Source organism: Semicossyphus pulcher, unplaced genomic scaffold (genome assembly GCF_022749685.1).
Source record: "Semicossyphus pulcher isolate SPU_LCO1_2020_fin unplaced genomic scaffold, fSemPul1.0.p SCAF_15, whole genome shotgun sequence".
Taxonomy (NCBI): Eukaryota; Metazoa; Chordata; class Actinopteri; order Labriformes; family Labridae; genus Semicossyphus; species Semicossyphus pulcher.
In genome coordinates, this window is record NW_027211659.1 from 20,263,273 (window position 1) to 20,288,199 (window position 24,927).

Consider the following 24,927-nt stretch of genomic DNA (forward strand, 5'->3'; position numbering starts at 1 on the left):
TTTGATATAAACACCAATGCAGATATGTTTATTAAGACAGCATTCATAAGGCATGTGTAAAGAATTCAATTGTGAATGACAGTACTTAGATAAAACCGTTTAAAAAGTTTAATTTAAAATGATGAATAAGACAGAAGTCTCATCACTTCCTTGTGGGTGGTGTCAAAGCTTTTTCAGCCAATAGGCGCTTCAGTCAAACCAGAGCAAGTCGTTTCCCATCATGCATGGAGTTGTGCAGTCGATGGAGAGCAACTGTTGCGCCTGGCCCTGAAAACTGCAACCGCCTCGCTCCCACGAGACTTCAAAGCCTCGGGTTTTCAGAGCAAGTCGGACAACAATCTACCGTCAATGGGCTTGGTAAGGCGGAGATCGATTCTGTACAGGCCTCGCTCAACTCGAAAGAGCCGAATATCTAAAAGAACAATGATGCAAAAAGACCTTTTCTGGCATAAGTCAGGATTCTTGTTCATCAAGAACAAAATGCACTGTCAATGACAACCCTATGAAACAAAAAATATTAAAACTTTTAAAAGATGCACAATGTTGCATCTTTTACATCCAATGAAAAATGTGTACTGACTTTTACAGGTCTGTCCATCAGAGCCTAGGCTGTAGCCAGTACGACAGCGGCAGGTTCTGGACTTGTAGCTGCCACTCAGAAGGCAGATATGGGAACATCCCCCCGGCTTTCCATATGAAACCATTTCACATGCGTGACTCCTGACTGTGAACAAAATCAGAAAAAGAAATCATTCTAAGACTTTGAAGCATCCTCTTTCTGTATCAACACAGACTCCAACTCGTAAGTCACAAGATGTAAAAGATGGAAACTTACCTACACATGTTAACCTATTGGAAATTTCCTTTACCTTTTGGCTGGGTGAGTTTGTGGTAAACACGGAGTCTTCTAGCATTCCCTAGACTGGCTAGTGTCCTGCTCTCTGCTGTGATGTTGAACCTGTGGATCTGAAGCAGCTCTGCAGAGGAACTCCCTTTGGAAGGGTCGGAGTGGGTGGCATAAAGGTAGTCCTCAAACACAGCTAATGCATAAATGTATGACACCTGAAAAACAAGACGATTCATGTTGTTTTTTTTAACATCACCCCTGAAGCCAAAAATAAGTCAAACCTCACGAGACACACAAAAACAAAAAACAAAAATGTATTTATGAGAGAACTTTAATCTCTAATTATGCAGCATGTATGAGAGAAGAGGGTTGTAGGGCTGTCTGTACACTTGGCAGCCCACACAGGGCTGAGAGCTAGACTCCATGGGCAGGCCACTGGCCCGGACACCACAGCCTCCATGCTACATTTAGCAGGCTGACACCCACACACAGCGACATGGCTGGACGAGCTTTGTTCACAGGAAGTACACATAAGCTCGCTGGGTCACACCTTAACATCACTGGCACCAAGAAACATGCGTCAGAATAAATAAATAACAAACAAACCACTCAACCGTCTCCCTCTGTGGAATTTGGCCTCAGCGCTTTACATTACAACATCTTTTTTTTTTTATATTTCGGGGCATTTTTGTCATCATATAGATAGAGACTGAGGGGAGAGAGACGGGAGAGACAGGGTAGATAGGGAAGGGATGAAATGTGGCTTACAACCTGGGCTGGAATTGAACCCTGGTTGCTGTGGTAAGGACCTCTACACAGCATGTGCTAAACTAGAAAAGCTACCGGTGTGCCCTACTTTCAATTTCAAAGTAATCTTACACATACTCCTTAAATGCATGCCCCGTACTTGCCTATACCTTACAAAATCCATGCTATTTAGTACTTCTTGGATTTTATTGGATAATAACAGAATCTACCAGACAGGACTGAATCATCCTTATAAGCATTACCTATAAGAAGTCGAGCAACTTGATTAAGCTGAAATGTTGCCCTGTGCAACTTCAGCGTGTGAATACACAGCAATATTAAAATCACATTTCAAAAAACCTACATAGTCTTGCAAATGATCGTAACCAATTTATATCTTAATCATAATTGTGAGTATGTTAAGAGTAGATTGTATTTGTAATTTTTACTGTGAAGAAATGAAGACAGATTTGGGGAACAGGCTACATAATGCAGGTTGCAATCCAGCCATTAAAATATTTTTAATATCAAGTTAAAAAAAATAAATTGTTGTTGTAAATTGGGACTAAATTGTTACTTCTAACCACTGATATCACAAGCTAAGAAAGAAATGTTTCAGTATACACAGTCTAAAGAAAATAAGTATAAAGGAGCAGCAGGCATTTGTCATGCAGATGCAAAGAAGTGAATGTCTGCTGTCTAACAAGGCCACAAGCTAATGGAGGAGGCAATGTTATGCAAAGATCACCTGCATACAGAATAAGGTGCTTGAAATGTACGTTGTTCTTTCCTCATTAATGGTGAACATCTCGTCCAAGTTGCTTGAAAAGGTCTCTTAATGAATAGTCATAATCTGTGATGAAAGGCCTCAAAAGTGTACTACAGGAAAGAGACTATTGATATGCTCATTTGGAGTACAGCCCCACATGTGCCTGAATTTCATAAACCATCTATCCTCTATTCAAAAGACCTTTTCTATGTAAATGAAGAGGGAATTATAGCAACAAGCAGTGAATATACCACCTGTCTTGCAGTGATAAAGAGCTGTGCCCTAAATTAGAAAATTAACCAAGAAAATCCCTCTCATGTAACAATTTGAAGCCTCTCAAATGAAGAGGGGGGAAGTAGCTGCTGATAAGAGAAGCCAATTGTCTGTTCAGATTTTCACTGACGTTTGTCCACAATGGCTCCTTATGACGGGGAGCCCGTGGAAGACAAATACAGCGCTTACAGTGAAATGTGACACTCACTTGGCTCCCATGAAGGATGGTGTGCCGATGTTTGCCGTTGTAATCCACCACATCGATGTAATCCAGGTAGGCATCTGCCCAGTAGACCAGCTTCTTGACCACGTCCAGTGCCACGGCAGTGGGCTGCTCAATTTTATAATCCACCAGTCGGGTCCGGTTGGTGCCATCCATGTTGCAGCGCTCCAGCTTGGCCACATTCCCATAGTCAGTGAAGAACATCATTCTGCAGAGGGTGAAGGTGATTACATTCTTTAAATCCTGATGTTGTCTGCTTTGTTGTAAGAGCTGGCTCTCTCATTTTTTACTAAAGATCTTCTTAAATGTAGGTCTCCTACATTAAATGAGTAAATAACAAACCCAAAATGCACATGTATACTTTTTCTTACAGTATACATTTGTGCATTACTCTTTATTTGTGTGATTAATCTCAAGCCATTCAAGAAAACCAAATGATACTTAAAGTGATAATCTCAAAGATTTTCATTGAAATAAATGTCTGTCACTATCTATCGCCGAATGAGGTAACACAATGGTGATTGAGCCTATGGCCCACTGATGAAAGCCTTTGCATTTGCAGTATTGCGGACTGGGTGTCTGATGCGACTTTGGCGGAAAGAATACCAAGTGGCGCCCAGTTAGTGACGCGTTTTCCATCACCCAGCAGTGGTTGGTCTGCCAGAGAGGGTAGGCAGAGCTAAGCGGCCGCTCGGTCTCTGCAAGTATTGTGAGTAAACAGTAATCTACTATGGCTGAACAAAGAAAAGATCGATGACTACAGATACAACTTCAAAAATAAGTGAAAATCCAAAGAAAAAGAAACAAATTCGACGCTCAGATGAAGGCAAACAGTCTAAAAAGGAAAGCAACCGTCAGCGAGGAAAATCAAGAGTTACAACCGGAGCCAAACGTGGACGTCACACATGCAACACTGTCTGGATATCTGGGAAGTGTGCTCCCGCAATTACTGTTCTTCGATCTTCGAGATTATAACTTTAATGACAGATAACTTCCATCATATTTACAACAGTTACAACAAGCTGTTAGATTAAGTAGGCCTTCTGTCATCTGGCCAGGCAGGGGTCTTACCATGCCTAACTTTGATTACAAGCTTGAGCCTGATAAATGAATTTAAGATTCTAAACTCTAAAGTCATTGCTGTTCTTTCAAATTAAGCATTTTTTACAGGTCAGGATAGGTGAGGTCATGGCACTAATAATGTAAACAAATATTCATAATCACATTATTTCACTTCAAAATATGAATTGTGACTATTTTACGAAAGTGATCAGACTTCAAATGATACCTGTATCATCATGAAAAATATCGCTGCGCTCAACAGCTGTGGGACATGAACAAAGACGGTGGAAAAATCTGCCTGCAGAGTGACTTCACTTCACTTCACACACACTACAAATAAGTTGTATGTAAACTAAGTGTCCAAAAAGTTTTGTTACAAGTACACAACAGGTTAAACAGTTGAAGTGCACATCCCTATCAGTTTGTTCAATTTTGTCTAAAATCAGGCATCTAATTAACAAGAATTTTGAGTTCTTAATCTACCGCTCTGTGACATGATTAAGTGCATACTTGCTCTGCAAAACTGGAGAGATTGACATGTATAGCAACAGTAACTAAGGGAGAAGTGGCCTAGAAAATTGTCTGTTTTGTTAACTGATTCTAAAAGCCATTAGGTCTTTTTTCCCTTTGGCATTAAGTTATTACACTGTCTACATTAAGGTAGCTTTGAGTTAAGAGAGACATACTGGGTTGACAAATCCCGGGGTTTATTGACAGATTAGGTGACTGTCAGTCTTATCTATGTACTCGCAGAGTTTTTATAAATCAGCATAAAAAATTCAGAACAGAAAAATATATCTTATAAAAAAAGTCCTGTAACTGTATGAATAGACAGATTATATGCATGTGTCCCATCAGATTGTTGATTGTCACTATAGAGTCAGACTCAGATGTATGGTTAGATCAGTGGCCAATGTCACCAAAACGGTTAATGTAGGTTACCAGACTAATTTTCTTGTTATTTAAAATATCAATCCCTTTATGTCAATGATATCCTATCAAACATCTGATAGATCACTCAGTGTATCTTAAATATCGCTGCATGCTGGAAACGAGGACTCTGATGCAATAAATCAAGAGACTCTAAACAGTAAATTCATAATAATACAATACTCAACATCTTTTAGAGCAGTGGTTCTCAAAGTGACAAAATGGGGGTCCGCAAACCATAGCCTAGGGGTCCCTGAAATAATTATAATAAATGTATAATAAATTATAAAATTGTGCTGTATTATTAAAAGCTGCATGTCTACAGATGACAACCATTTGCTCTAATGAAACCAGCATATTGTGTCCATTACTCCCTCCCTCGTTAGCTTTGGACCAATAGAAATTGATATGATTGTGACACATCAAGTCAATCTGTCATGAGTCACTGAACTCACGTCACAACGAACCGTCCCTGCGGCTGTCTCGCTACTGTTAAGTTTTCTGAAAGCTTTAAGATCAATTACTCGAGTATAAATGCTGTCAAGTTGAGTCCACAAGCAATTTGAATAAAAAGACCCTCTGTTTTAAAGTATGTAAGTGGTATTAACATGATTCAAACTGAAATGTTTTGCTGTTTATCACTATGAAACAGGGCTCAGGGTTTTTTCCTGGCTCAGAATGGGCCTTTGGGGGGTTGCGACGCACGACAGCATAATCGTTCCACGTACAATAAAGGCACTAAGTCTGTGTTGCCTTATTTGACAGATATTCTATGCATTTTCTTGTTATTTTTGATCATTTGGTCTAAATTTCTATTATGCTTGAGTAAATAAAATTTACGAGTAATTTAAGAGTAAATAAAGATCCAGTTTACAAAACTGGCTAAAAAAAAAGCATTACAAAATTTGAAGAGGGGGAGAGAAGTTGAGAGGGGTGTGGAGTCTTTTTACTACATTGATAAAATTAGTAACTAGTAACTTTAAAAATTAAGATTTTTACACAGAAAATTTACATGTGAAGCTGAAACAACTAGTCAACTGATTAGCAAAAAATGTATTGGCAACTATATTGGTAATTAACTCTTCAGACAGATAGTCGCTGATGTTTTCATGCAGGGCCAGTTTGAGTGGTGACCTGTTGTCAAGATATTGTCGAAGAAAGAAACTCAAAAAGAAAAACGTGGGGATGAAGTGCTCCTCAGCGCCCTGCCACAGGTTTTCTGCCGGAGAAAAAAAAACGCACAGGTGATCTGGCTGTCTTCCAGAAAGCTCTGCTAGTTTACAATGTCCAGAGTATCAGGACAACTTCCGAAGTTGCCCTTTCACAATTATAGCACACAACAGGAGATTGTTGTGTCAGATGTGTTCTCATCTTCTGTAAATACTCTGTTTGCTTAAGGCGAGCAGTGCAGGAAGCAACACATGATGAAAAAAGTACATTTTACGGGAAATCACAGGAAGTCCCCTTTCCCACTAGTGCTAGCTTAATGGCAGAACATTCAGGTTCAGTAAAACAATGCAACGTCAGCCGCATGTGTAAAATGTAGCGATCATGAGGGGGGCCTTGGAAAATGTTCTTCCTTGTAAGGGGTCCCTGGCCCCAAAAAGTTTGAGAACCCCTGTTTTAGATGATGCCTGGTTTGACAGGCGGTGTTCACGACATTCCATGAACCAGAGGCTCCATTACTTGATTGATACTGGATTTTTTTGTCAGTGCTGATCTCAAAGACGCATTGTGCAGTCAGATAGTAATCCCCAATTATCTTATTGATGATTTTACAGTAGTGGAGCAGCCGAAATAACAAGTAGAACAGCCTAAATGAAATAAATAATGCACTTAAAACGTGTGCACGCTATTTTGACGGATTTGTAGATTAGAACAGATTTGTGTGCTCTGAGGAGAACCTCCCAGCGCACTTTTTTTATCTCCAAATTAAACATGTTTTGTTCAAACTTTTGTAATACACAGCCATTTTTGATAACGTTACTAAGAACCATTATCAGAGTTGCAAATATTTTTGCAATATTCATATGCTCCAACAATTTGAATGAAAAAGAGGGCTTGAATCATTCAACTTCCATTCAGCTCCAAGAGAGCTGATGAAAAATTATTTTAGGTCACAACAATCCAAAAAAAGCCGACCAAATCCTGGAGGGACTGATTAAGTCACAAAGGCTCCAAACCTATACTTTAGGAAATGAGAGAAGCTACAAAACAGCAGCATAAAACCCTCGCCGGTACTTTTCTCCCAGGCGTAGCTATATACCTGCTGTGGTTCTCGACAAATGTGAACAATTATGGCTTCTCAAACACCATGCAACTTTTTAACATACAATTAAGCCTCTGTGTACAAAGTATTTGCAAGGTGTTTGAATCTTTTTTTATTATTCTGATTAAATTAGTTTTTGTGAGGAACAATCCACGAAAAGAAATGTTGCAGTCAATTTGTTTCTTTTAGCCCTGTTATTCTCACTCAACTTGGCGGTGGTTTTTTTTTATAAATAAAGGTTAATGAAGTAAAAATAGTTCAAGTAATGAGGGGAAATCCAATTGAATTAAAACAAAACATTAAAAGGCTTGTAAAAACTAGCTAGATCTGAAAAAACAGCAAGAAAATGTGTGAAATGTGATGCTTCCTTTCTGATACAAAGAGGCTCCATAAATTGGCGGCAAGGGCGATAAAAGCAGCATTTCCCATTTCCTTTGAGGTAATTTTGGGGACATTTGAAGGCTTGCTGCAGAGGACCTGAGGGTGAGTCAGAAGACATAAAATGACAGACAATGTGTGATGCAAAGGAGCAAAACCATTTAGTAGCTCAAAAACCACAAGGAGGGCTTGGAAATCAAATCGGAAATACACAGGGAGCCAGTGGAAAGTAAGACTGATACTGAGCCCGAATGGAAAACAGGTGTAGTGTAATTCATTTCTTACAATGAGGTCTGAAGAATATCAGAAAAAATTGTGATATGTCCTTTAAATGGAAGTAAAGATCTCACGCACTGTCACTTTAAGTATTCAAAACTGCTCAGGTCTGCACAAACGGTAATTAACATGGAAGGCTTGCCATGCTGTCTTGCGGCGGCTCTGAGAGGACAGAGCTCCAGCAGATTCCAATGATAACGAGCTTCAGCCAGAGAGCAGCGGGAAGCCAACTTAATCTGCACAAGTCAAGTCAGAGGAGAGATGGGCTGCCCTTTGAACCCTAGACCAGGCTGTGCTGAAAAACTGTCAGAGTCAGCAAGGGACCCAGCTCCCCAAACAGGTGCACCTCCATGTGGCATACAAATGATAGCTTTCTGGGATTAGGATGGTGCTGATGCTGTACCTTTGTATTCTGCAGCTACAACTAGATCCATGTCGGATTCTGGAACCGAGCACCCCTGATAAAATAAACTGCAAGGGACCGGTGGAAAATATTATCTTACCCTGAAACAGAAGACTGAATAGACACTGTTACAAGTGACAATTCATACAGCAATTTATACAGCAGTGGCAGAGTTTACCTTCAGCTGCTTTGTTCAAATTTGCAATTTTCAGACTGAAATGCACCTTTACAGTCAAACTTCTTCTATAATAATCAAGGACCTTGTGAATAACTATTTTCATGTGTCTGCTTTGAGAAGTAAATTGAAATAATTGCTTTCAACACAAAAGAAAGTGAGACCTTAACAGGGGTATAGCAGCATTTCTTTCTAATATAATCCTGCAAAAATCTTGAATGGTTATTTCAATTATTATAAGTGGCAATGGTTTGAAGGCTGTAAAGTCTTAATTGCTGCAGTTTTTCCCTTACAATGCATGGTAATACTAATTATTATATATTTAGTAGAATATCTCAATAACAATTAGACAATAGGTACAGATGTTCAAAGTACAGTCAGGATGAATTGTTATTACTACTGTGATCCCTTAATTCCTTAAAATCTAATGCAGTAATGATGTTTTAATTTGTCCAATTCTTTGGTTAATGACAAAAATTTTGACATTCCCTCTAGAAAAAGAAAAATCTTGAAAAAAGTGATGCCATTGAACATAATGTAGGCAGAAATTATGTTTTCCACTCAGAACAATTTGCTAAAACAAATAAATAGTATCAAAACTTAACTACATGACAAAGGGTTGACTTGGTGGTTGAATGCTTGTATTGAATCTATGTTGTTGCACTGATCAACACATCAAAACACAACAAATTACATCCTCTGTAGTCACTGATAAACAGTATACACTAACTAACATGGAGCTTGCTGCAGGGCCCTTAATTGTGCAATGCTAATCAGAATTCTAGCTGATGAACAAACCATACCATCAATCAGACACTTTCTCTAAAGTAGAGAAAAAAGGTTTACCATGAAAAGGCTGTACCACAGCAAAGTTAAACGCCTTTTGTAAAAGTAAAAAAAAAAAGAGACGGAGAGATAATTGAATTCCAAAAAAAAAGGGCGCTAAACCAGAACATATTCCATAAACACTGTTCTACTCACTGTGCTGCCATCCAGCACCTCCCTGATTTCATTTGTTTTCACTCCATTGCTCCAGGCTGACAGACCTCTCTCAGGCCTGCTTTTTCAGAAACAGCTGTACCCCTGTCTCACTAATTAGAGGCACAGAAAAGCCTTGGAAAACTTCTGTCTTCCGCAGTCAATCTAGCCAGCCGCCTGCATGTCCAGCTCCCAAGTGGGCAAGCAGACTCTATATACATACTATCATCCCTCTGTACACACAACAGAATGGGCACAGTGTGTTTGAGTCACGTGTGATTACAGCAAAATCAATGACAAACCAGCCTTACTTATCTGAGGTGATTCAGAGGAAGCCAGCTATACGGTAGGAGGCTGTATTTTTACCATAGGCCAAAATGCTGCCAACCGCATCAAAACTGTCCATGTCATTAAGGAACCAGCAGCCAATTATTTTTGATAAGACCAAATAGCTTATAGTGTTAAATAATTTATAGTTTATAAACTAGAGATCCAGAAAGCAGCAATGTACTGCAGGTTCCATGATTTAAAAATGTAAATGCTGAGATTTAAAGTTTTTGTCAACTTGGCTGGTTTCATTGGCTGATCATGACACAATGAAACACAATTAGTTTCAAGCAGCAAGAAGCTTCTATTTTAGTGATGTTTGGACACACTCATTACTGTGCTATGAGCTCTGATACCTAAAGAAAAGGTGTATCATCATTTCTAGTGCAGCGCAGATTCTTTCCTCTCTGTCAAGTGTAACATTAAAAACAGGCTCTGTCTTCAGGTGTGGTCCTCTTATCAAAATTGCTCTGTTCTTCTTTACTTATTTGAGTTCAAATTTAGTACTATATTGCCTTGTGTATCAGTATCAGTATCAGTATCAGTATCAGCGTACACTTTAAGCACTGATATGAATTTTTCCTTTTTTTTAATACACAAATATGAGGAAAAAGTTGCATTGGAGTCATTAATCTAGCAGAGGGTGAATCAATTTTAGCCTCTTTATGGCATTTAACATAGGAAACAAGCTCACATCCGTACCAAAAAAATTCAGCTGAAATTAAGCAAAGAAACAGCTGCTTCACTAGTGGTTGCAATTATAAACCAGCAGAATGACTATTGCCAACATGAGGCATGCACAAGACACATTACAAACACTATGAAAAAATAAATATCTAACCTCTTGTAAAAAGGGAACAACTACCCTAACTACTCAGTAAAGTACGTGATGGGATATGTGGGCATCGTTACAATACTACAATCAGCATTGTGTTGAGTCATATCTAGCAAAATACGTATCTAAGCTCAGCAGACAGTGGTGCGGAATCAGGCAGCGTTCTCATGGTAAACTGTTGACTACTTTGTGCAGTACATTGCTTAAAAGCTAACAAAAAAATGACCCCATAATTTTCCTTTTGCAATATAACTTTAATATGACCCTGTGCCTAACGACCATCATGTCAATCATGCTAATCACATCTGTTTGCTTTGCTAGTGAGAGAGCTAGCCAGCTATGTTTTGTCAGAACAAGACGCTGTATCTCAGCAAGCCGACAACTGTGGTTGGAGTCTGTTGGGTTTTGACTGACACTACATCGTTATCTAGACTGTGAAAGTCAACGCTTGAGAGTAAATGAACAACATCACCACATTTTACAATCGATAGACAGCTCCAGTCATATCAGTACACTGTCTCTCAATTTCAATTGAATTAGTTTGATCAGCATTAAAGGCTGAGCTTATGCTGAAAAATACATACAAAAATATGAACAGTAATATAAATAGAATTTTTAATTCAGGATTCGTTTCTCTGTATATTAAATCATAATAATATTGATAATTATTATAAAAATTGTAGTAGCAGTAATAATCATAATTATAACAAAATAATCATTAAATAATTAATACATTTATAAATAAAAAATAATAATTTTGAATGAAATTGTTTTATTTTTATTTATATTCTTTTTTTTGCTTTTTTGTATGATGGCAAAGGAAACTGCTGAGAAAACAAACAATAAGTTCTCCAACATTGTGATCAGTGTGACTGTCAACCACATGCTGTAAATGTTTCAGTTTTCACAGAAAGCAGTTGGGATCTTTTTTACTCCACAGTTGCCCAGCTTTTTGTGATCTCTATAGAGACAAAAATCCTGTAATGGAAAGTCCTGCAGGGCCATTTTCTACTGAGGGATGTTGAGTGAAATCAGTGAATACAAATGAATGTCTCAACAGTGGAAACTGTCTGAAGCATTACTATCCACCAAATTACACAGCTCAAAGAGAAAAGGGCTGAGTCGAAGGACAGGGAATCATTTAAATCCCTTCATTGTAACTCGCTCACAGTCACCCAGACAAGTCAATTGTTATGCATAGCAATTTTTTTCTCTTCTTCCATGATTTTTTTTTGCTTTAACAAAAGATGCATGATGATAAATGAGCCTTGCAGAGATGGTGTATTATGAAGACTGCAGAACACTCACCCCATGAGAGGATCCAGAGCTATTCCTTTAGGATTCAGCAGGTCTAGTTGGACAATAGTAACACATGTGTCTCCAACATGGTCACAAACAAATATCTTGTCAGTGACGCGGTCAACAAAATAGAAGTTCCCTGTCAGCCAGTCAATAGCCACATGCTCCACATCTGCAACGACAAACAGGGGTTAAAATTTTGTGTAAAACAGTTTAATATAAATCTTTTAGTCCCTGGTCTAACTTCAACAATACTGGGTCCTACACATCCAACAAAGCAACTCACTGGCATGTTTTCTTATGCTTTGTCCACAATTTCTCAATGGCCACAATTTGAAAAGGTTTCTGCTAAAACTATCTAGACCCAATGATAAGTAATGCAGAGTGGTTGCAACAATCAATGTCTTATTAAGAGATGTCCCTATTACTGCCAGCAACACCCTACAAAATGTGAATCTGTATAGGCAGGTGGTAATTGTTCACCACGGTTAGAAGATCCAGACAAAGCCTGTTTTTCATAGATTTCAAAAATGAATTTTGTCACTGTCTCATTTTATTCCTAAATTGCAAGGACTAATAATGACAAGTGTTTTTTTATGGAGACTGGTCTATTTTTATAAATGAAAATATTCCTACATTTTTCTATGGAAATATGCTACAACATTAATGCTTATTTACATGTTTTTTTTTATTTGTACTTCCTACAAGTAAAAACCACTGTGCACGACTAACCAGTGAAAGTCCTGCACATTTAATGTCAAACCTGCTTGGTATTTGTGAGAATAAATAAAGGGAACAAAAGCAAAATCTGATGTAGCCTGCAGGTTTCAATGACAGCTGTGGGGTAAGGGTGGCGGCCAAAACCGCTAAAGCTAACCTGCCTTCGACCACACAGATAATGAAAAGATAGGGGTAAAGCTCACAGATGTTTGGGAGAAAAACAAAAAAGAAAAATGAGTAGGCATGTGTGTGTGAGAGAGGGCCAGTTGATCAGTATCTCTGCTGAAAAGACACACTGCTATCCTTCATTCTTATAGATGGCATTTTTCATGATTTAAGAGCAATTAAGCTCTGAAATTTCTCAGAAAAGTAGGGAAGGCAACTGAGTGTTGTTATAGAACTGTAAGAGAGGGAAGCTGTTAATGATTGGAAACATACGTTGCAAACTTTGTTGTGTTCTTATTTCCTGCTCCCGCGTGAATCCACGCAGATTCCTCGTTTCAGCACAGTGGAGTTGTCCAGAGGACTCTGTAGACAGAACCCAACATACGTTTTCCTGGTTGTGCTGGAAATCCAATGCCAGTGTTCCATTTACACTCAGGGACCTCAGGGGCTGAAGGCCTGTCCCATTTAGATTGGTGATGACAATCCGATCTGAACCACCGATGAGAAGCATTGGACGGCTGTCACCAGCATCTGGAGTGAAAGGGAAAATATAGAAGATATTATCTTTTTATATTTCAGTAGCACAGTTTGAACTGTTGAAACATCAAGAGATTAACTGACCTAAAAGGAAGACAAGAAAACATTTCAAAAGGATGGCCTTAAATGACAACCAACATATTTCAGAAGAAAACAAAAACAAAGAGAAAGAAGAGAAACACAGATAGACAGAAAGCATGCTTTAGTAAGAAAGACTCTGTCACCATCAGAGGTAGAGGGCATTCATGGCAAGAGAGAGAGAGAGAGAAAGAGAGAGAGAGAGAGAGAGAGAGAGAAAGAGAGAAAACACCAAATGGAACAGAATCACAACAATCAAACAATTATTTTCAAGATGATAGATTTAAACTAGCACAGCAAATTAAAGACGCTAGCATTAACTCAAGTGGTGAAGTTATTTTCTAGACTGTCTCTCCTGCTAGGAGTCATGGCAGGACAGTTTATGGTGTTGAAAACTGAGATGAACTGCTTCATGGGCTTAATTGACCGTGCACATTCTCTGACATCAGGTTCACCCCCTAAAATGGGGCACTTATTTATCCCCATCTTCCCCAAGAGTTCAAGTCAAGGGCTACCCTCCTAATATAAGCAATAAATCAGAATGTCCAGTCAAATAACTGCTTCCCCTTAGCCCTCTGAATCAACTTTTAGAAGTCGGACATTTTTCTTTCACACCAGGCGGTAGATGGGGTTTTTGACTAGGCTCTCTGATACTTGTCTGCCTCCAAAACTTAATCTAGCATGAAAAATGTTAGCTGATATAACAACTATGGCAAACAGACAATCAAACACTACATTTCAAAATTGAAAAAAATACAGACCAATACAATAAGGGTGCATTTGTGTAGTGTATTTTGGCTCACATGTTCCTACTGAAATAACATTAAGTTGTCCCTTTAGCAGTACAAAGTACAGTCAGAAATCCTCCTTTTCTTTGCCCTGGAGAGGCCTGTGTGTTTGACAGCAGCTTGCAGGCTGAGCTCTGCCAAGGGAAGGAGAGACAGAGTACTGAAGCTTACAGCCCAGGAGCAGAAAGTGTCTTTTAAAAGTGTGGTATTGAAGAATAAGGACCACAGCTGCATCTAAACAGACCAAAACGACATTTGCAGGTAACTTTACGTTCTGTTTAATGTATTTCTGCAGACTAGATATATGGCTATCTGTCGTGCAAACTACTGCAGCACTGTGCTTTGAGCAAATAGGATTTCAATGAAAATGTACTTGTACTTAGATAGTTGACAAAAGACTGTATATAAGGCGTGGACTTCTGATATACAGTCTTTGGTGTTAAACCCTCAAATATGGCATTGAGGCTGTCTCAATGCACGCTTTGTGCGCATGAAGTTAACATTTTTGTAAGGGGGGGTGTCTAAACAGTCTACTTCCAAGGCTAATTTATCAGCTGGCTGGTAAGCTAAAAGACAACATTGCATCCCACATACTGAATTTCTATATGTGGAGTTAGCTGACCCGGAGTCGTTTATTTATTTGTCAAACAGGAACGTAGCGAATCGTGAACATAAAGAACCGGAGAGGAAGCGCCAGCACAGTTTGGACTCCCGCACGCGCGGTTACAAATTCCAATGAAAAACACTGAACAAGCTAACAACGCTGGTAACGTTACGGTCAGCGCAAACACCTTTACCTTCTAATTAGTGCTATCATATGAACTTACCTCACTGATCAAGCAGGAGTTCAGACTTTTTGGACAGTCTGCTAGTAGAATTAACCACACCAAAATGCATATTTGTTCGTTATTATTATTAAAAAATGTCTGCGGAGACAGTCAGTGACTGGAAGAGGAGACACCCAGCACACAGCTAACGTCTCCACCTGTCAAGCAGCCGCCTTGATATAAATTATAATTCCGCCCTAAATACAGTTTTTATGGATGAGAAAATGAGCTATAGAGACCAAAATCTGAGCTATAAACATTTAGCACTGAGCTATATTTGTCCTGTTTGTTCTGAGCTATAAACAATTTTATTTATGTTGTAAATATGCCATTTTGATTACCCTGAGCCTTGAAGTTTATGTTGAGTCTTTTAGTCTAGGAGTTTCGGATTAAAATTCAAAGTTCTGGTCCCGGACAAATACATGTATTCTTCTAGTAGCCTATTTCAAATGTGTACATTTTAGGCAGAGAAGAGTGTCTATAAAATGCAAAATTATATTATTTAACACTGTTAGTTAGAGGAGTTTTTGTAATGATTCAAGTCTTCAGTGGGTACAAATTGGTGACTATCTTGGATAGTACTGGGAGACACACACTGTCACATTGTGGGTCCTTGAACTGTAAAATATTTTTAAAAAAGTAGGTTACATAATTCTAGCCTTTAATGAAAATATACAATGAGAAGGTATGAGTCTGCTATTTGGACACTTGCTGTATGACTTTTGCTTTTGAAGCTATAGTTCTGCAACATGCAGTTACCCAACACTTTCATCATTAGTTTTATCATTTGGTACGAGTCAGTGAAGTGCATAAACAAGCAGCATGAAAAGCATCAGGCTGTTATTGAGTTGGATTTTTGTTAGAAATCTAACTAGAATAAAACATATTACACATTTCACTTTATTCTGAGCCAAATGAGAAGAGATTAAATCAAGATTAAACCCCCTCAATAAGAACATTTGTAGTGCAGAGTTTTTACTTCAATCTTACACTCAACACGGTAATATGTTTTTCATTCCCTGCTGCTTCTCATCTTCTGGTCTCAGAGAGCTCTATTTGAAATTTATATTCATAGGCTTTTACAACTAATGGTAACCCTGTCGTTATCCCTGTACCACTATCGCTCTCTGCTAAATTAATATTAATACATGTGAGCATTGGGTTCAGTTAAGTTTATGGGTAATCATATTCAGTTTATTCCTGGTAGGACACCAGTCACATTGATTAAAAGCTACAACAGTGGTGTTCTCCCCAGCTAGGTGTGCTGGGCCTCCAGCTACTTTCGGCCCATATATGCCATAGTGACAACATACTAAAAAAATATGCTTCACTTTAGGGTTCAATGCACAATACAAAAATTAAACCCCATGAGGGTATGATTGTTTACGTGTGGATGTCGGACCACCAAAACACAAAACCTTTTTGTGTTGTTTTGTTTCTAAGTAGGCTGTTTTACTCAGTGGGACAGATTTGTTACCAGCATAAGGCATTAACATAAATCAGGGTGACACTGGGCATTGTCTCCGCACAAAATACTCCAGACTGCTCCCACTTAAAATCTCATGCTCATTAATTTTATCATTATCCTGGCCTGACCACGTCTACCCATTCCCATGTGGATGATCGATGTGGTCACTGCTAAACCACATTAATCTTGCCCTACCAAAGCTATTGAGAACCAAGGCTTTGAAAAGCTACAATTCCACTAAGGTTGAACAAAACCGCCCAGTTTATTATTAGAAATGAAACATACATACTATGCAGATTATGCTGCTGTAAGTAAGTGTGCCGCTCACCTTGTTTGGCTTTGCAAGATATCCTGTCAGGCTGCAGGATGTATCCGTCTGTGCAGCTGCATCTGTATGACCCATAGGTGTTCGTGCAGGTTTGGCTGCATGAGCCATACATGGCACATTCATCATGATCTTATGGAAAGAGGAAGAAAGTCATTTGTAACAAATTAGGTGTACTCAAACATGACCCAAATACATAAAGTATACTTAATGTGGCCTCACTCTGGCACCTCAGGCATAATTACTTTTATAACCAATGAGCCTTTTTTGGAGCTGCAGTAGCCTGTTAACGGCTCTTTCTCATGTTCTCTCCAAACAGGATCAAATTCAGGAAGCAGGGCTACTTTGTTAAACGCCTCCCTCCAGCATAATTATGCTATCGTTTGGTTTGAAGTATGTGCAGTCCAACTAAGACACTTCAACTCTGAAGGTATCTTTGCCAGCAAAATCCTGTCTTCATCTCTGGTTGCCAGACACCAGGCCTGAGGCACATATGAAAAGCACAATAAGGGAGAGAAGGAGTATACTGTATATGTGTGTATATGCATGTGCTTTGACAGTGTGATCGGTGTGCATGAGGCCCTGTCTGCAGACAGATGGTTCTCCTATACCAAGCACCTCCTGCTTACCCATCTGAAGGAAGTCTGGCCGAGGGCAAAAGGAGGGAACGTTATGGGGGAAAGGGAGGGAAAGGAGGGGAGTGTTCCATAGCAGGAGGCCCCCAACTGCACAGCTGAAACCTACCTCTGCAGCTCGTCCCGTCCTCGCCGACCTCAAAGCCGTCCGCGCAGAAACAGAAGGTGCCGTTTCTCGTCATGACGCAGCCGTAGCGGCACCGAAGCTCGTGGCAGGCTGACAGGAGCTCTGCAGGGGGAGAGAGGAAATAAAAAGTGAGAAGTAGAGAAAAAGGGGGTATGAAAGGGTAGGTGGAATGGGAAATTGCTTTTAGATTTGGGAAATTAGATTTTTGATTTTGCTCTTGTCATGGCCCCTTTCAGTCATAACTGTTCCCTTGTTATTTAGCAAAAAAGTCCAGCTGACTGTGACAGGTTTATATGAAATTATATGAAGAAAAGTTATTTTCTTTAGATATTGACTAGAGGATCAGGAACTACTACTGAAAGAAATGTCACTGTGTTAATTATGAAATTTCACAGGACATAGACATCTGATGAGTAAAATGTCATGCATTTACAATAAAGCTAAAATGACAATGACTCAACAGTTTTTATTTCCATTGCAATTTTGACCCTAGAATCGAACTCATGATACGCATGATTAACATGTATTACCGGCATTGCACTGTGAAGTCATTATTTGGCACATTGATTGACTGGTAGCAGCCCTCAGGAAGTGCCAGCATTGTTATTGCCCATGTCTTTTCTGAATGCCGTGATTGTTGATGATGCTTTGTGTAGCACTAATCTTCATACAAAAAGGAAAAGCCAAAGAGCAGCTAATTATGGCATGATGAATGTTCGGATGAATAAAAGGCACAATTGAAAGTATAACCATCAAAACAAAGCTTTAATTGCGCTCAGATTGATATTCGACTACTGAACATTAATTAATGTCAACTTACGACCCAAAAGATAAAGGCTTGCATTGATTGTCCTTCTTCTTTCCTGTGCTAATCATTTCAAGACATCATGAAATGCTGCAGCAGTGTACCACATCGTTTCCTGACAGGGTGCATTTACATTCAACAGTGTAGTGGGAAGTGAGTCAGAGCTTATGTCATTATTACTTTCTGACTGAAAGCGGATATTCTGGTTTTGACTTCTAGTTGAAGAGAGTAGAATTGAAGAGTCAGAATAATGTGTTGTCATTGAATCAGACACTTTTAAACATTCAGTTATCAGAGGTCCATTTTTCATTGGAGTATCTAACTTTCACTTGGTCTCTGACACATTGAGATGAATGGTGCGGCGGGATTGTTTGGAAAGCAATATATAAATCTCAGTAAGTGTGTGTTGGGGACCAATATGTCAACTGATAATCATAGAAACAGTTTGTTAGACAGGGGAAATATAGAAATCAAATATCGTGAGTAACTCTCGGCTAACAAGCCAGAGGCATGAGACATTTACACCTACAATACCTCCTCATTAAATTTAATCTACGTTTATTAAAATGTGTTTTTATTGATGTTTGTAATGGGATTACACAACATCCATCTATCCATTATCTGTAGCGCTTATCCTATTCAGGGACGCAGGGGGCTGGAGCTGATTCCAGCCATCAGTGGGCGAGAGGCAGGGTACACCCTTGACTGATCGCCAGTTAATCACGGACAACATTTCACGCTCACATTCACACATACGGGCAATTCAGAGCCACCAATGAACCTAACCAGCATGTCTTTGGACTGTGGGAGGAAGCCGGAGTACCCAGAGGGAACCCACGCATGCACATGACCATGCACACTCCACAAAGAAAGGCCCACTTCGTCCGAACTGGGATTCGAACTAGGAACCTTCTAGCTGGGAGGCAACGGAGCTAACCACTGCACGGTGCAGCCAATTACACAACAATATTCATAAAATAATCACATCTATATATGTCCAAACACTGACTTGTGTGCAAGAACTTTTATTAAAACATTATGCAGGCTGTAAAACAATGAGTCCTTGTTACCTTTCACACCTTCAGAGAGGTCTGCTTTTGGAACTTCTGGGGTGAACTTTCTGTGTATTAGATTTTCATATAGCCCTCAGTGGAGTATTGACTGACAGAGGGTTTGAGGGAGTGGAAAATGACTGAATTTTCATTTTGGGTTAAACTATTTTGTGAGGTGATAGAGAGAAAGCAAACACAGAAGTATTAAAGTGGTCAATGCCCAGTGCCCTTTGGTCCTCAATGACCAGAGAGAGCCTGCCTGGATATATATGAATACTGCTCACTGGCTTATAATGGTGAAATGATTGTGGGGTAGCAAAGAGCCAGGGCTCAATAAGCTTGAGAGAAAAACTATTTCAGAGGCAAGGCATTGCTTTTCTGTATTTCAAGGATAAGTTCTTGACATTTATCATTTTGTGGCAATTATGTTTTCTATTTTTTAACCCCCTGGAAAAGTAAGACTCTCAGGCACACCCAGAGGGTTCGCTTTTAAGCATGTATCCTGAGTTGCTGGGAGGCAGACAAAATAAGACTCTAAACTAAGGATGGCATGACTGGAATTCTAAGAGAGTCCAAGATTTAGAGCACATATATGATCCTTCACTATATAAGGGCACATTTGATTAAGTTAATAATGTTCTCCTGCACTCAAATATATAGATTTTAGATAAATGAATACATGCTTTATATTTTTTTAAATCATACAAATTCATGCACACATCTTACATTCAAATATCAATATTGTCTATTTTGCAAAAGACATTAAACTGTGACAGTGATTTCAAAACTGTAGACACATATCTGCTGCTCTTGCTCAGTGTGAAAAAAGAGCTAAGTGATGTGGTATGGGGCCACATTGTTCTCTAACTGCTGAAACTACCTCAGCTTCTAACTGCATAGAAAATGGAAGCCTTCAACAATCTATGCTAAAAAGATTTAGCCCAAAATCTCCACCTCCACACACAGGCACACCTTAAGTTACCTTTTGGAGACGAACTGACATCTTTAAACAAAACAGGTCAGAAAGGTACATAAACAAAGTGCTTACAATTTCTACATTTCTAGAATAAAGCATGCAAGAAAAGTTCTGTTCTCATTTCAGAGTTTACCGCACTCCTTCAACCCATGGAGACATAACCCTCTCTTAAACATAATGTTCATTTACAGCTCATTTGCATTGGCTTAGAGATTTAGCAGCAAATGCAATGCCCTAGAATATGTTTTTATTGAAGTGAAATCAAAACAGTCATGGGGATGGGAGGGCTTATCTCATTGCATCACAGCTGCTGAGTCAGAATGCAAAGCTGATTTCTTTCTGAAAATCTCAAAGGTGATACTAGGGTGCAGTATTTATAGCTTAAGCTCACTTATCTGCCTTACAGCTCTCATTATGTTTGTCTGCACACCTATGGGAAAAAATACCATATTTCAGGAACTTACCTCAAGGCAGGTTGTTTGCTTTGTTTTTTAATTTCAAGGGATGTGAAAAACTGAAGAAAAAAGGAATTGATATTTCTATATACCAAAAAGTAAAAATGTTAGTAACGCAGAATAAAGCAGCATGCACAAACACTTCATGGCTATATCAACAATATCAAAATGCATAAAAATACAGCAGTCGGGTTTGCACTGTTTAAACATGTACTAATGTGGCCAGCAATGACATGATGTGGCACAGATTATGACAGAACTTAATACCATTGTATCTATCTTGCTTTGCTCAGCTCCTAATTCCTCATGTTTAGCTATAGTGTTTACCATACAGCTGTAAACTATTGATACATTGAAAACCCTTTCTTCTCGTGTTCCCATAAAATCTTGCATACCAGTGGGATTTTAAACTTTGGTCAAACATTTCTGTTACAGGATGATTAATTAGTTTTACCTTATTTTAATCTTGAGCCACTCTGCTTCAAACAATGACAGTGGCTCACAGATTCTTTTATGACGGCCAAACTGACAGCTACAGTTGAAACACATCTTTTTGCAAAACCACAATCACCTGGAACAATACATACTACAGTGTCCTCTATGTTAAGGGTGAGCTAAATGCCATCCTCCATCTGATGCTGCCTTCAAACCACTTTTCCTGTGAATGTGAGCCACTTGATTGGAAAGCAACACATTCATGTCAAAGTAACTCAGAGGACGAGGATGTGTTTTGGTTATTTTATGGAGGGAGATTGTGCCAGACATATTGGGCTGAACTATAGAGGAGTACTCCTGCCAAAGTGGAGCCGCATAAAACCCAACAATAAAATGACAAAACACTGAATACAATCAGCAATCATGATGGCAATGGCTGTGGAAAAGAATAACACAAAAATGAGTCTGCTTAGATAGATACATTGTCTCTGTTTGCTATCTTTCTAAGACATTCGAAAGGACAAATCAAAGAAGAACAATGGGTTTGTCTGAAACAAGGTTTCAGACTCGCTGCCTCTCACGACGGCCCTACAGACAGTAAAGAAAGCTGTATTCTGAAGCTTTAGCCCCTCTGCTAACTAAAAACAAACACACACATAAAACTTTCTTTTTCTTTTTTAATTGTCATGCAGACCCCAAGCAGGGCGGGAATTATGAGAAAGTGGGCAAAACAGCCTGAAGGATGTGTAATAGTGATGCATAAGTTTCTGATTCTATTACTCCTCGAGTTCAGATCCACATAATGTATCTCTCTATTGTGATACTCCTACTCTATATGAACTTCTGCAAACCTCTTCAAATTGTTATGGGAATCAAATGTTAAAAATCATACAGTACTTTGAAAACTATGCATTAAAATGCCGCCTGGTAAAAACATTTGGATGTAGTAGGTAAAAAAAATTGTCAGCCTTTGACAGGTGGGTCATTAACTGACGAAGCTTCCAGCCATCTCTGTTTACTCAAGCTGTGTGGACCCCATGTGACCTGTGCATTATTATTCATCTGGTGGTATGGTTACTATCACGCTTCCCTGTTGTGCGGCGGTATGCAAAACGACTACATGCCAGGCGGAAGATATTCAAAGCTAATCCTTATATCTGCTCAAAGACGCCAGATGATCAGCTTTCCCTCTTGGCAAACAAAGAGTGCTGCAGGGTTTGTTTATCTGCCACTGAGCCTGCTTGATGCTTTTCACATACTTTGAGCTTTGCGGTGCTAACTCTGGGAACTTGAGTCAATAGTGAAGTACATGTAGTAGCCTTGATACTATGGTCTGCAAATATAGTGTATGTGGAAGAATCTTAAAGCTACTTAGCAAAAGCTTTATTTCCTTTCATCTATATTCTTTCTAACTTACGGTCATTAAATCCTGGCATTAATGACAACATATCTTGCCATCTCTTGCAAATTAGGGATAATTAACTGTGAAAGACACATCAGTGAGGAAAGAAAAATTAAACTCAAATTGTAACAACAAAGATTGATGTGAGAAGCAGCACACTTCATTTGTTCTATCATCTTCTCCAAAAAGTATAATGACTTCACCTTAAAAGAAGCGAGTGCTGAAGTTCAGAGCGCACAGAGAAATATTCATGAGCCGCTGAACAAACAGATATAAAACAATAAACAGCATGAGCCAAGTCATCCCTTATTCTTCCACTGTGTAGGAAACTATTGAAATATGTAGTTAAATGTTACTCAGTTGAAACACAGAGGCATATGCATTCATAACAGCAAGCCCTGTCTCATTTGTAGTCGGCTGCAGTCTCGTTTGCTCTAATCAGATGTATCAACAGAATGATCTAGCAATTGCACAAAATTAATTCCATCTGTTTTCATATTATGCCTGGTAAAAAAAATGGCTGGATGAGATATGTGGCACTCAGAGGAGGTTCTGCTGCTTTGTTACAGGGGTTTTGGGATATTATGATTTGCTTAAATTATATCAGTGATCTGGAAATTCAGATGTTAATGTCTCTGTCTGGACACATGGCTCCCTTTTAACTAAAAAAACCTCAGTTACTGTAGGTACAGTTTTCACATTAGGGAGGGGGGCCGTCAATACAGAGCACATTTACAGCATGTAGAGAATGTGGAATCTTAATAAACAATATAATATTAAATTGTAAAAATAAAAAAAATGTTCTGACTTGTGTTTTCATTTTGTCAAATATAATTTCCAAAAATAAATTAAAAGTTTTGCTTGTTTTGCAGCGACAGGGCCCCTCTATTAGTGTTCTTCACAGACTGTGAATTTATGGTTCCATTTGACTGATTGTTATTTGATTTGATTAATGGATAATAAAATATGAAGTCACTTCAATTCTATGCCTACACAGGAAGTTCTCCAGAGAAAGAGCTATCCCTAGCTAACACAATACTAAGCTGTTAAGTGATTACTCATCAGGTTCGGTGTCACACTATCAAGAATTGAATTCATTAGCATGTTAGGCTTCCACTTTCCAAGAATAAACTAGTTAGACTGCCATGTGATAAGCAGAATAATAACTTAACTGTACAAGGGATCCTCCTGAATGACTGTTTTAGTAGCTAAAAGGACATAAGAGCTAAGGTCTTGTTGAAAAGAATAAAAAAGTATGAACATTCGTAGACGATACAGGGCTATAATGTGCACTATTGAGTACCAAGGAAGGTGACATTGTGTCTCCTGCCAACAATTGCTCCAAAATTTAAGTCAACATTTAGGGTGGGTGACGACCAAAAGGCCTAAATCTTTTATGCTGATTGTGATGGCCACAGCCCCACAGTGAAAGGTTGTCTTACACACACATCATTATCACGTTAGCTTAAGCTAAAAAAGGGTTTCATTGTATATATATATTCATATGTTGTCCTCCCCTGCACATTTAGTCTTGGTTTGGTCAGCTTGTATAAATGTCCCCCTCAGTTCTCATTTTGTTAGGTCTGTTGGTTGAGTTAACATCTAGTTTAGCTATTTTTCAGTAGAGTTTTGTTCTGTTGACCTCTTTTAAAGGGCCCTGTAACTACTTTAATTTGCTTGTTTAAGCAATATTGCTTTTGTTAAACCCCTTTTTGAATAAAAATCCTGATAGTTGTATCGTCATAGTTTAAAGTACCTTAAACAAAAATGAGAGGAATTTAAATTTTGCTTTGATCTTTCAGCGTTATTCACATCATTTTGAATTTCTAGAGAATGACAAAATTAGAATTTCTGCCAATTTGGGACATAGAATTCACTCCACAGCATCACTCAAACATTAAACAACACACAGTTCTAGCCGACCACCTGTGCAGAAGTCCTCAGACCTTCCACATTCAGCCACACTGATTGGCAGAGCATGAATGGTGTGTGTTGCACTGTCCCTCTGCCAATACAAACAAGAAGCCTCACCACGGGCAAAGAGAATAACCCAAGGCTAACAGTTAGATTGCCCCATCTGGCCTAATTATGGCTTCCCCATGGGGATGGCCGTGGCCTTTGTCTGTGAACAGCCAATCTTTCCCCTTAACTATCAATCAAGGCCTGAAATTAATGTGGGACCAAATTAAGATGCATACTCAATACAGGTACATTCATGGCTGGCTCAGGGACCTTTAATGAGTGGATTTCCCATCCATAATCTAGGAGCTTAACCCGTTCTGTAGGTCTGTAGCTGTGGTTGGTATCCTCTGGGTGGCAAGAGTGACAAGATTGATTCCAT

General features: G+C 38.9%; 1 protein-coding gene across 1 annotated transcript in view; it reads right to left on the reverse strand.

Annotated features, from left to right (window-relative positions):
- lrp1bb (low density lipoprotein receptor-related protein 1Bb) overlaps positions 1-24,927 on the reverse strand; it is a 274,477-nt gene that overhangs the window by 144,951 nt on the left and 104,599 nt on the right. Inside the window, exons 4-10 of the mRNA XM_069662704.1 lie at positions 17,444-17,563; positions 16,703-16,831; positions 12,950-13,207; positions 11,801-11,963; positions 2,845-3,067; positions 870-1,062; positions 581-724 (exon numbers count right to left, since the gene is read on the reverse strand). Coding sequence (XP_069518805.1) covers positions 581-724; positions 870-1,062; positions 2,845-3,067; positions 11,801-11,963; positions 12,950-13,207; positions 16,703-16,831; positions 17,444-17,563 — 1,230 coding nt within the window. The remainder of the gene's footprint in view (positions 1-580; positions 725-869; positions 1,063-2,844; positions 3,068-11,800; positions 11,964-12,949; positions 13,208-16,702; positions 16,832-17,443; positions 17,564-24,927) is intronic.